At 45.6% G+C, this 11,957-nt stretch overlaps 1 protein-coding gene across 1 annotated transcript in view; it reads left to right on the top strand.

Annotated features, from left to right (window-relative positions):
- Positions 1-11,226, top strand: part of Pfdn1 (prefoldin subunit 1) — a 61,721-nt gene extending 50,495 nt beyond the window's left edge. The window contains exon 4 of the mRNA XM_008844277.3: positions 10,819-11,226. Within this exon, the coding sequence (XP_008842499.1) occupies positions 10,819-10,902 (84 nt within the window). The 3' untranslated portion in view covers positions 10,903-11,226. The remainder of the gene's footprint in view (positions 1-10,818) is intronic.
- Positions 11,227-11,957: the final 731 nt, after the last annotated feature.

The raw sequence follows: 11,957 nt of genomic DNA on the forward strand, positions 1-11,957 counted from the left end.
CAATACCAAACAAACTTGGGTGACTTAAGGCCCTGTATAATCTGACTGATTCTTACTAGCCCCACCTCTGAATTTAGCCTCTCTCCTCCTCCTGCTTCAGTTTTATTGGTTTTCAGTTATCCAAATGCAGCTTGCTCTGTTTGACCTTTATGATTGCTGCTGCTTTAGTCCCTCTCTCTACTTAAACCTTCCACCTAGTCTCGTTCATCCTTCAGACCCAAGTTCAAAAGTGCCTCTGCTAGTTCCTTGATCACCTCAGGTGTTTTCCCCATTAGACTGTACTTTTTTTTTTTTTTTTTTTTTTTTTTGTGGTCTTTTTGAGACAGGGTTTCCCTGTAGCCCCAGCTGTCCTGGAACTCACTATGTAGACCAGGCTGGCCTTGAACTCACAGAGATCTCCCTGCCTCTGCCACTGAGTGCTGGGATTAAAGGTGTGTGCCACCATGCCCGGCAGACTGTACTTTTTTAGAGCCTTTATTAAATTCATTTTTGTGTGTAGGTCAGAGAAAAATTTGCCGGAGTCATTTCTCTACCATGTGGGTACTAGGGTCCACCTCAGGTCTTCAGGCTTCACAGCAAACTCCTTTACCCACTGAATCACCTCATTGGTCCTTTTAAAACTTTTTTTTTTTTTGGTCATTTTGAAACAGGGTCTCCCTGTAGCCCCAGCTATCCTGGAACTCACTATGTAGATCAGGCTGGCCTCTGCCTCCCAAGTGCTGGGATTAAAGCTGTGTGCCATCATACCAGGCTTAAAACATTTTTTAAAAATTCATTTTTATTTATTTCATTTTGGAGAACCCTTATTATGATAGGGAGTTCATTGTGTGCCCTGTGACAGTGAGTAAGTGTGTAACTTGTTCATTTTTCTAATCCCAGTGCTCTGTTGGCCTGAAATATCCTGGGTGCCCAATAAATGTTAGCTAAGTGAATTGTGTACCAGTTCTTGGTGCTAGGGGTGAAGCATTAATTGAATCAGAAAAATTGCCTACGCTTATGCCAAGATACAAACAATAAAGGAAGCAAGAAACTATACTGTGGAGTAAGTAAAGGAAGTATTTTATTAGAGTTTCTTGAGACTGCCTTTAGTTTAGTATTTCAGAAAGACGTTTCTTTAAAAGTGAAATTTGGGGCTGGAGAGATGGCTCAGTGGTTAAGAGCATGGGCTGCTCTTGTAGAGGACCTGGGTTTGGTTCTCAGCACTCATGTGGTAGCTAACAACTGTCTGTAACTCCAGTTCCAGGGGATCTGAGCCCCCTCTTCTGACCTCCTCAAACATTATACACATGGTGCACTTATATAGATACAGGCAAAACACTCATACACATAAAATAAATATAAATACATTTTTAAGTGAAATTTCATCCAAGAGCTAAGTAAGAGCAGCTGGTCTCTTAAAAGTATCTTGAGGGCTGGGTGTGGTGGTGTACGCCTTTAATCACACAGAGGCAGGTGGATCTCTGTGAGTTCAAGGCCAGCTTGGTCTACATAGTGAGTTCCAGGCTAGCTCGGCTACAGAGAAACCTCAGAAAGACCCCCCCCCTCCCAAAAATATATATATGGACACGTAGTACACGTAGTAAACTGTTATAAGATGAGAATAAGTTCAGAGTTGTTTAAGCACAGTGCAAGGTGCTGTGTTGGAATGGGGTTGGCAGGGCCATATGACAGGCTCATTGGGGTAAGGAGTGGATTGTATCTAAACATGAGAGGAAGCCAGCAGAAGCCTTTAAACAGAGATTTGCATGTTAGATATTCTGTACAGATATCCAGGTAAGAAATGATGGATGGTACAATGACGTGACACAAAGAAGAGTTCTGTGGTTTGGGATGTATTTGGAGTAAGTTAATATTTGCTGATGGGAGACATGGGATTTGAGGAAGAGAAAAGATTTGGAGATTTTGTTTGCTGGTTTTGAGAAAGCATCTCTTGTGGCCCAAGCTGTCCTTGAACTTGCTGTAGAGTTGTTTTTAATTTTTTTTTAATTGAGCAAGTAGGTGAGTACCATTCATTAAGATGAAGAAGATAGGGAGGAAGTATAAATCAGTTGTCTTTGTTTAAGCATGCTAATTATTATTTTAATATTCAAAAGAATATGTTTTGTTTTAAACAAAAAAAGTAAGACCAAGCTGGGCGTGGTGGCGCACGCCTTTAATCTTAGCATTTGGGAGGCAGAGGCAGGCGGATCTCTGAGTTCAAGGCCAACCTCATCTACATAGTGAGTTCTAGGACAGCTGGGGCTACAGGGAGACCCTGTCTCAAAAAGACCAAAAAAAAAAAAAAAAAGTAAAACCCACAAAACTGTCTCTGGGCATATTAAGATATTTAAAGGCATGAGACCCTGAGAATGTCAAGGAGGCAGGCTGATGAGACGTTCAAGACAGCGTCCTGGGAAGTACCGGGCAGCAGAGGAGGGAGTCTGGAAGGCACTTAGAGCAGTAGTGACATAGGCGGGAGGGACAGAGGGAATGGTGACCATGAAAGCTAGCAAAGGTATGTCAAGACTCCTGAGAAGTTGAGTCAGGAGCTAATAGAGAAGCCGTGGAGCTTTGGACAGTAGGGCTCACTGGGCTTCATTGCTGTTATAGAGTACATGGAAGTGGGTTGGAGAGGGCTGAGGGGCAAGTGGAAGGTGGGGGAAGCTTCTGAAAATGATGGGTTCAAGAATTTTTGCAGCCGGGCCTATGCTCACTCCTGTAATCCCAATACTTTTGGGAGCAGGAAGATCACTGTGAGTTCCAGGCTAGTGAGACTCTGGAAAACAAAACTAAAAGTTTCCAAACAAACAAAACACAAATAACTTTTGCTAGGAGGAGGGTAGGAGAGGAAAAGTCACACAATGGTAGTGAATAGTAGAGTTATGGGGTTGGAGAAATGCTGGAGGGTGAGTATCAGATGCAGATGGTCTAGAAGAACAGCAGCAGTGGTAGAGAAAGCAAAATTTCAGAGGTGCTGGGGTTCCTGTTAGAGGTGGCTGATAGGGAACAGAGTAGAAATTAGGAGGTGAGAAATTCTCAGTGGTCATCTGCATTCTAGTTGAAGTCACCTGGATGATGCGGCAGAAAGGCAGAGAGCCACCACTGGGGTTCACCTTGGCTGTCGGGGGTATGGTGCTGTGAATCTCAGGCACCAGGGTTGTTAAAGGGAAGAGTAGGCAGAATAGTTTAGTGCAGTGAGATGGATGGATGGATGGACAGACGGATGGATGAATGAATGAAAACATAAGTAAAAGGAAATTTACACTTTTATTGTGTTTCATTGAAAGCTAAAAATCCCCACAATTTCTACCCACTGTGTAAGGAGAGAGGTTGGTTGGCAAATTACAGACAACCAACCAGATCCAGCCTGCAGTCTGTTCCTTTTTTCTTTTCTTCCCCCCCCGCCCCCCTTTTTTGAGACATGGTCTCCCTGTATCTCCAGCTGTCCTGGAACTCACTAGATAGACCAGGCTGGCCTTGAACTCACAGAGATCCGCCTGCCTCTGCCTGGGATTAAAGATGTTTGCTGCCATACCCAGCTGTTATTTTTAAATTTTATTTATAATTTATTTGTTTATTCATTCATTTTAATATGTATGAGGTATGACTGTTTTGCCTGCATGTATGTAAGTGTTCCACATGTGTGCAGTGCCTGTGGAGGCTAGAAGATGGTATCAGATCCCCTGCAGCTGGAGTTATGGATAGTTGTTAGCTACCATGTGGGTGTTGGGAACCAAACCTGGGTCCTTTAAGAGTAGCTAATACTCTTAACCCCTGAGCCATCCCTCCATACCCTGCAGCCTGATCTTAATGTCCAGCTGTGCATGTTAGGGCACACCCACTGGTTCCCGCTTTGTCTAGGACTGCTTTTGTGCTGTGGTGGCATACAGCCCCACAAAGCCTAAAATATTTATTATCTGGCCTTTTATAGGAAAAGTTTACTGACTCCTGATTTGGAACAGTGGTTCTCACACTTCAGTAGGTCTTGGAATCACCCAGGGCTGTAAAAACACTGATTGCTGGACTCCACCCAGAATTTCTGACTCAGTGGGTCTGGGATGGGGCTCAAGAATGTGCATTTCTGACAGTTTCCTACTGATGCTGCTTCTAGGATGGGAACCACACAAGAACCATTGCTCTAGGTTCCTTCTTCCCTTAATCTTTGCTGAACCAAATGTCCCAGCCCTGTCAGTTCCAGCTACTCAACAGGATTTACTGGTTTGTTATCATTGTAACAATGATTGTGGCAATGATTCCTTGGGTGAAGCCTGGTCAGTACCATTTGCTTTGGACCAGTTGCCCCTCCTGGCTCTGTACTTAGCTGTGAGCTTTGACATTCACAGTGTCTTTCCCAGGTTGTCTGATAGCCCAGGCTTTCTCAGGGGCTTAAATGGAGCTGATGTGTTAGGCAGGGTAAATGGAGCTGGTGTGTTAGGCAGGGTAGAAGTAGGTAGAGATCACATAAAACTCAGGGGCCAGAGGGGCTAACAAGCATGGTTTGGAGAAAATTTCTTCCCACTGCATAAGGTGCTTGCACATTATTGTAGCACTTTGTCATGGCAATTGAGTTGGGCAGCGAGCAGCAGATGATCTGGAAGGGGCTTGGGAATCTGACCCCACACAGGAGCAGTGTCACCTTTTAATCAGGGCAACCACAGTCTATACTTAGCTGAACCAAATTACTGAACAGAAAGGTCTGTGAAGGCTATTCCTGGTTCAGTTTTTAGAAGGTCCAGGTACAGTAACCCCATCTAAGATTCCTCTTTCATCTCCTCTTCCCTGTTGTGGCTACTTTCTTTTTCTCTGAGCTTGTCTCTCAGTGCTGGAGTTCAGGTAGTTACCATAGAACCTAGTGTGTCTTCATTGAGAAATGGATGTGCTTGCAGGAGTTGACAGATGGCCCTGCCTGCAGATGGAAGCACTGTGTCTGTGTCTCTTAGCATCAAATCCTGATTTTATCTGCCTCTCCTGCTTTTGTGGTGCTCTTTTTACTAGCTCAGGTCAGGGAAGCACTTGCTCTCAGCTCTGGCCTGCTGAGAGGCCACAGAGGCCTCACTCGTTTCCCTTCCTGACTTTTCTGCTTATGCATTCTTGTTGCCTTCCTTCCTTTCTCTTCCTTTTGCTTCCTGACTGCCAAAACACACCCCCTTAGCCTTTAGCAAATTCTTGACCTTTTTTAAACTGGCCAGCTACAGTTCTGTAGACAGAGAGAAGCTGAAAATCTATGGACTTGGGGTCCGGGGGCGGGGGTCTGTGTAGGTCAGAGGTTGACATTGACTGTCTTTCTCCATCACTTTCCACCTTATTTTTTGAGACAGGGTCTCTCAGTGAACCTGGAGCTTGCCAATTCAGTTAGACTGGCTGGCCAGCAAGATCCAGGAATCCTGTGTCCAGCCCTAGGATCATAGGCATGTTCTGCTATACCTAGCATTTTAAGTGGGTGGTAAAGATCCATATTTTATCAACTGAATCATCTCTCCAGCTCCCTGCCTTTCTTTTTGTTAGGATCAAGTGTTGGGCTTTAGTCATGAGCCACCATGCCTGGCTCTTGGGCTTCTAATTCAGGATGCCATGGGACAGACAGGGAGAAGGTAGCCTTTGCCTTCCATTTTCTGATTAATAGGAAAGCATGAAGCTGACAGGATCTGCAGAAACTGAAGCATGAATTCACTATAAGGGGGAAGCTTGTGGCTGGGGTAGGTCAGACTCAGAGCAGAGGGTCTCTAAGGACACAGTCCTTACCAGGTATCTCAAAGGAGAACCTAAGGCAACACTGTTGCCCCACACCTGGATTAGAGGCAGCAGGTTGGGTTAGCCAGAGGACTGCTTAGATCTACTGTGTCCTCCTCCCTAAGCTCCATTTTATGTTTTTCTTTCGTGTTTAAGGGTTCTATGGCTAAGTAAAAATTGAGAGGCATGGTGAGGAAACAAGCTGATATTGTCAAATCTCTACAAAAGTAGAGGATCACAAGCCAGGTGTGGTGGCGCACACCTTTGATCCCAGCACTTGGGAGGCAGAGGCAAGTGGATCTCTCTCAGTTCCAGGCCAGCCTGGTCTACATAGTGAGTTCCAGGCCAGCTGAGGCTACAGGGAGACCCTGTCTCAAAAGACCCAAAGGGAGAAAAAAAAAAAAAAAGTAGATCAGAGAGGGGAAACTCTGCTGCTACCTGGATATGGTGGTACATGGCTGTAATACTAGCACTTTTGGGATACCTGAGGTAGGAGGACTGAGTTCAAGGACAGCCTGGGCCAAAAGACAGGTTACCCTTACACACACACACACACACACACACACACAAAGATAAAACCATAAATTCTTATTTTCTGTGAAGCAGGAAAACCAGGAAAAAAGTAATACAAATTTAGAAGAGCAATAAAGTTTCCAAGAAAACATCTGTAGAGAGCATCACAAGATGTCTTTTGGGGAGATTGTGTCATGTTGGGTAAGTTCTAGGGTCTTGTCCCTCTGATGAGAATAAAGCCAGCCTCAGTCTACCTCCAGAAAAAGAACCCTGGGAGCATGAGCATCGACCCCAGCATCGTCACTCCCCAGCCATCCAGAGCTACTTAGGAAGTCTCAGAAATTCTCATCAAAAGATCCCACCGGAATGCCTCTGTGCCAGAACTTTGTGGTTTGATGCCACAGGAGAACTTGCTAGGGAAGGAGTTCTGACAGAAACTGGCCAGCAGGGAGACAGAGGCTGCAGGACCAGTGTGTGCCTTCCCAGGATTGCTGGTGGAAGGTGTGGCTTCCACATTCCCCTGAAACTACCATTGTCCCCGTGTAGTTCACAGGAGCCTTGAAGCTGACACCAGATGCTGAAGTTTCTTAAAGATTTCAGAGTCTAGAATGTGGGAATTGAAAAGATTAGTTTTGTAGTTGTATAGGTTGACCTACTGTAGCCTAAGGGCCAGCTTTGTGAGATCAAGGCTCTGATATCCCCATCAACATCAGTAAGATTTCAGTTGTAAGTCCAATATATCCAGGGGCAAGAGGTTAGGGGGCAGTGCCCAGACAGGAAAGCCATTGTGAAGAATGGTCGCTTTTGGCCTTTGCTTCCTCTGGTACATGTTTCTTACTTATTCAAGTTGTAAGGAAAACAGAAAGGAGTAGTGGATACATGCCCAGGACAGTCTCACAGTAATAGCCCTGTATTCAACAAGCAAGAGACTCCTGTTACATGCCAACCATTCTTCTAGACCCTGTGATGCATCCTGGGACAGAACCAAATTCTGCCTTCATGGACCTTTCCTTCTCAGATAAGGTGACACTTGAGAAAGGCCTGAAGGAGCTAGGTTTGGGAAGTGATTACATCATTGGGGGGTGGAGCCCTTTGAATGGGGTTAGTGCCCTTTATAAGAGACCAAGGAATTCGTTCACCCTTCTATCCTGTGAGGACGCAGGGAGGAGATGCTATCTGTGAACCAGACTGTGGGCCCTGACCAGATCCTTAATCTGCCTTGATCTTGGGACTTCCAAGCCTGCACAGCTGTTGACAGTATGTTTCTGTTTAAAAGCTCCTCTGTCTATGGTGTTCTATTTTAGCAGCCTTTGCTCTGAGGAAAGCTATTGGAGGGAGGGTTTCAAGTGCACCCTGACTACTTGAGGAGGCCGAGCCAGAAGAAAGAACACTTTGTGGGAGGTTCTTCATTAAGGTCAGGATTTGTTGTGTGGTTGGGTGTGAAAGAAAGAAGATTCAAAGATGAAGGAAAGTGTTTTCATCTAGAGCAGATGTGAGAATGGAGCTGCCATTACAGAGGTGGAAGACAGGTCCACAGCATTTCTGACTTGCTTAATAATTTTAGGAATAAGCTATGGAGGGCAAGGGAGAAAAAAGTTACTTCATCTGTTTCCTGAATTTTCTTTGTCCTTTCTGATTGTTTCACTTTTATTTGGGCCAGTTTTTTCAGCTATTTTTCAGATCAGTACAGTCCCAGCATATGGACGTTTAGGGACATTCCTGGACTGGTGTGGTCAGAGGTGTAACAGGATAGGGTCCTGTAGATCCAGAAGAGTCTTGGGATAGATAAGTCTGGAATGCGCATCTTTTCGGGTGCTGTGTTGGTTTCCTTGCTATGTAACAAAGGCACCTCAAACTCATAGCTAAAACAACAGAAATTTCTTTTCACAGTTCCTGGAGGCTGAGTCCAAAATGAAGGATGATGGGCCAGTGTGTCCTCGGAAGGGCCTAGATTAGAACTCTTTCTTTCCTCTTCTGGCTTTCTTTTAGACAAATCACTCAGATCTCTGCTTATGTCCACACATGACATTCTCCCTCTCTGTGAGACCTGTCTTTACTTTCTTTCAAGGTGTTAAACAGATTTAGAGTCCATCCTAATCCAGAATGCCTTCAACTTAATGTGATTACATCTGGAGATCTTTCCACATTATTCAGAGGTACCAGGGATTAGAACATCAGCATACCTTTTTGTGAGATACAGTTTATCTCACAACAGGTGCCTTGGTCTGGTTTGACCATGAGGGTCTCCGGGCTTAGCTGTGTTTGCAGGTCAGCAGCAATTATTGAAATACCTAGAAAATGGGTTCCACTATTGGAATTATTATTTTTAAAGAATTGTCCATTAAGTTTATTTCAACTGACGATTTTAAGGAGCCAGGCTTGATGGTACTCAGCTGTAATCTCAGTACTTGGTGGCAGGAGGATTGCAACAAATTCAGAGCCAGCCTAGGCTACATAGTAACAAGACAGACCAGGCTATATAGCAAGATTCTGTCTCTCAAAACAACCAAACAATAAGATTTAAAGAGAGATGGGTTTATTTACATTATCTTTTTTTTTTTCCTTCCTTTTGAGGCAGGATCTTACTATGTAGCTCTGGCTAGCATAGAACTTGCTATGTAGACCAGGCTGGTCTCAGACTCACAGAGATCCCCCTGCTCTGCCTCTCTGTTTCTCCAGTGCTGGGATCAAAGAAGTGTGTCACCACACCCTGCCACACTATCTTTCTGTAAACTTGAGGTGATAGAAGAATGGCTAAATTCATGACAATGAAAGATTGAAGGAAGAAATGCTGTGGGCTAAAGAAATATTAAAACAATTGTAATTTGCATTTGGCCAGAGGCTTGGGCAACATGCTGGTGGTTGCTGATGTTCCAAGTTTATGGTTTTGCCATCTATGACAGCAATTTGATAAAGAGATCAAGTGCAACAGACGTGGTCCCTGAGCACTAGCTGTGGCAGGGGAGGGGTGGTGGTGGTGGCTGCTTGCTAGGTCCAAGATGCCTAGGTGGTACGTGGCACTGTGACTGCTGTTCTGTTGCTACACCCGGTACGTGTACATTCTCTAGTGATGTGTCAGCAGTTAGTAGTATATGCCTCTTTTAAACTTAAAAGTAAATTCTGCGGGTTGTTTATCAAAGGAAGTTCAAGTCCCCACTCTGCTATCACAATGATAGGGCTGTATCAGGTTTAGCAATGTACTTAAACAGAATTCCTTAGCAACAGTATACATTTGGGGCCACTGAATTGTTATCGCAGTCATGATGGGTTTTATTGCGCTCTTGTGTTGTAAGGAAGTGGGTGTAAGTTGGCAGATGGGAGATGAGTCAAGGGACCATGCTCTTCCTACCCAAGAGGAAATTTGAATGGAAGGACAGGCTGGAGACAGAGGTTCACACAAGAGCTGATACCAGTGTGTCTGGCTTTGCCAGGGAGGAGCCTCTGAATATATCATTTAGTAACTATCAGGTGGTGGTGGGTAAAGTTTAAGGCAGAGACATGCAGATGATGCATCAGAGAGGCTGGATGCAAGTGTGAACACCAGGAGGAATAGGTTTTTTTGCCTGTGTTAGTGCTGACCGTCAGTTCCCAAGCAAGTAAGGGCCTGTCAAGCAGGCTGTAGTGTCACTGGGAGCACAGTGATGGGTGGCCCAGCTGCCTTCTGCCCCCAGTTTTCCCTGGTCATATAGATGAAGTGGGGAAGCTTTAGAGGAGGGCGCTGGTGACTTGACCAGCTTTGTGTTAAAGTTCCAGTGTGGCTCCCTCAGTCATATGTGCAGGAAGGAAATGATTCTGAATATTCCTTTAATGGGGTGCGTTCATTCATCTCTGCCAAGTGTGAATACAGCTATGACTATACCCCTAGGACAGGGGCCTGTGGTAAAGCCACCGTACTTTTGGGGTGAGCACAAATAATGTACACACATCATTTCCTTTGACTAATCTTTGGGATCCTGGTCCAGATGTAGCTTCTGAAAGTAGTTAAATGAGATTTTAAAATTTAGGACCCAGACGGGACAGGAGGTAAACTTCCAAAAGGTCTGCTTTACTTGTGTGTCACTGTGTCCTGGATTGCTGGCAGCAGCAGTTTCATTAGAAAAGCAGATTCTACCCTGACTCATCTGCCTGAGTGAGGTGTGCGATTGGTTGCACAGGGCTCAGGGCGGCCGCCGGGCTCACTGGACAGCATGGTGCATGCTGTGTATCCCACACACTGGGGCTATAGGCACCTGGCTCAGGCCATGGAAGACTTTGAGAGGAGACAGTCCATTGTGGAGCAGGAGTTTAGTTTTGTCTTGGAATTTCCTGGCCATTGTCTGGTATAACCTTACCTACCAAGATACCTGCTTTTCAAAGCCTACTTCGTTTTGGAGGAAGAGTGCTGCCACCTGCCTTCCAGAGCACTTCTGCTTCCTACACCAGGCCGTCTCCTCCCACTGCCTATGGGTGGCAGGTAGGTGTGCATACCTGGCTTCTCCAGTCAACATGTTGTGGAGTCATGTATCAGAGAAGTCACCAGAACCTTTGGCTGTAAAGGCTGTAGCCGCCAGCCTGGCCTGCTCACCCTGGTCCTAACCCTTCTTTCTCATATTACAGCAAAAAAAGTCCTACCTGGAGCGGAGCGTTAAGGAAGCCGAGGACAACATCCGTGAGATGCTGATGGCACGAAGGGCACAGTAGATGCTGCTAGGGAAAGTGCTTCCCTCCAGGCCCCTCCCATCCTGGCAAGGCAGAGGGGCCTGGTGGGGTAACAGCCTTCCTCTGTCCAGATGGACGTTTTGTCTGGATGGTCTAGAAGCCCTACATTCCCTCCCTGAACCCCCTTCAGGTCCCACCTATGTATTTTTCCCTGTTTGTCCACCACCCCTGCCCAGGACACTCCTCTCCTGGGCAAACCAGAACTCCCAGGAGAGGGAAGACTGGAGTGAAAGCATATGAAGACTTTCAAGGCCTGCCACTAAGCATGTGGGTTAGACCAATAAAAAGGCTGTCTTGCTCTGTGAAGTCTACTTTTCTTGAGCTAAGAAAGGGTGAGAGGTAGTGGGTCTTCCTGTGTTCTGGTTCCTTTTCTCTCTTTACTGGTCCTCTGACAGGTGACTTTTGGGCCTCCATGTAGTACAAGGAAGAAAAGTTTATAGCTGAAGGGAACAGTGGCAGTCCGCCTCAAGATTCCTTTGTTTCCTCCACAAAATTCCCAAAATGAAGTTGAATGACAAGCAGCACCTCCAAGGCTGGCTGTCTCTGGCCAGTGTTAGAAGATGGACACTATGGTCCTGTTTCCTAATGGCTCGGGGGCATTGGTGTCGGCTTGCCCATACTCAGGACCGCCAATTATTAAGCTTTCAGGATTTTTTTTTTTTTTTTGGTCTTTTTGAGACAGGGTCTCCCTGTAGCCCCAGCTGGCCTGGAACTTGCTATGTAGACCAGGCTGGCCCTGAACTCACAGAGATCCACCTGCCTCTGCCTTTCAAGTGCTGGGATTAAAGGCATGCACCACTATGCCCAGCTAGCTTTTAGGACTTTTATTGCAAGTCAGCTAAATGCCGTTATTAAACTAAATGATATGGATATCTGGAACAAGAACAGTAAATGCTCAGAACGCATCCCTTCCTACTTGCTTTCTTGCATTTGGCCACTGCATGGGCTCTGGAGGTTGGGTTACTGAGCTAGGTGGGAGCATTGATTCCAGTGTGATATGCTACAAAATTATGGGTGTTTTTTTTAGAGCAGGGTCT

Source organism: Nannospalax galili, unplaced genomic scaffold, assembly GCF_000622305.1.
Source record: "Nannospalax galili isolate Female #2095 unplaced genomic scaffold, S.galili_v1.0 scaffold760, whole genome shotgun sequence".
NCBI classification, from domain to species: domain Eukaryota; kingdom Metazoa; phylum Chordata; class Mammalia; order Rodentia; family Spalacidae; genus Nannospalax; species Nannospalax galili.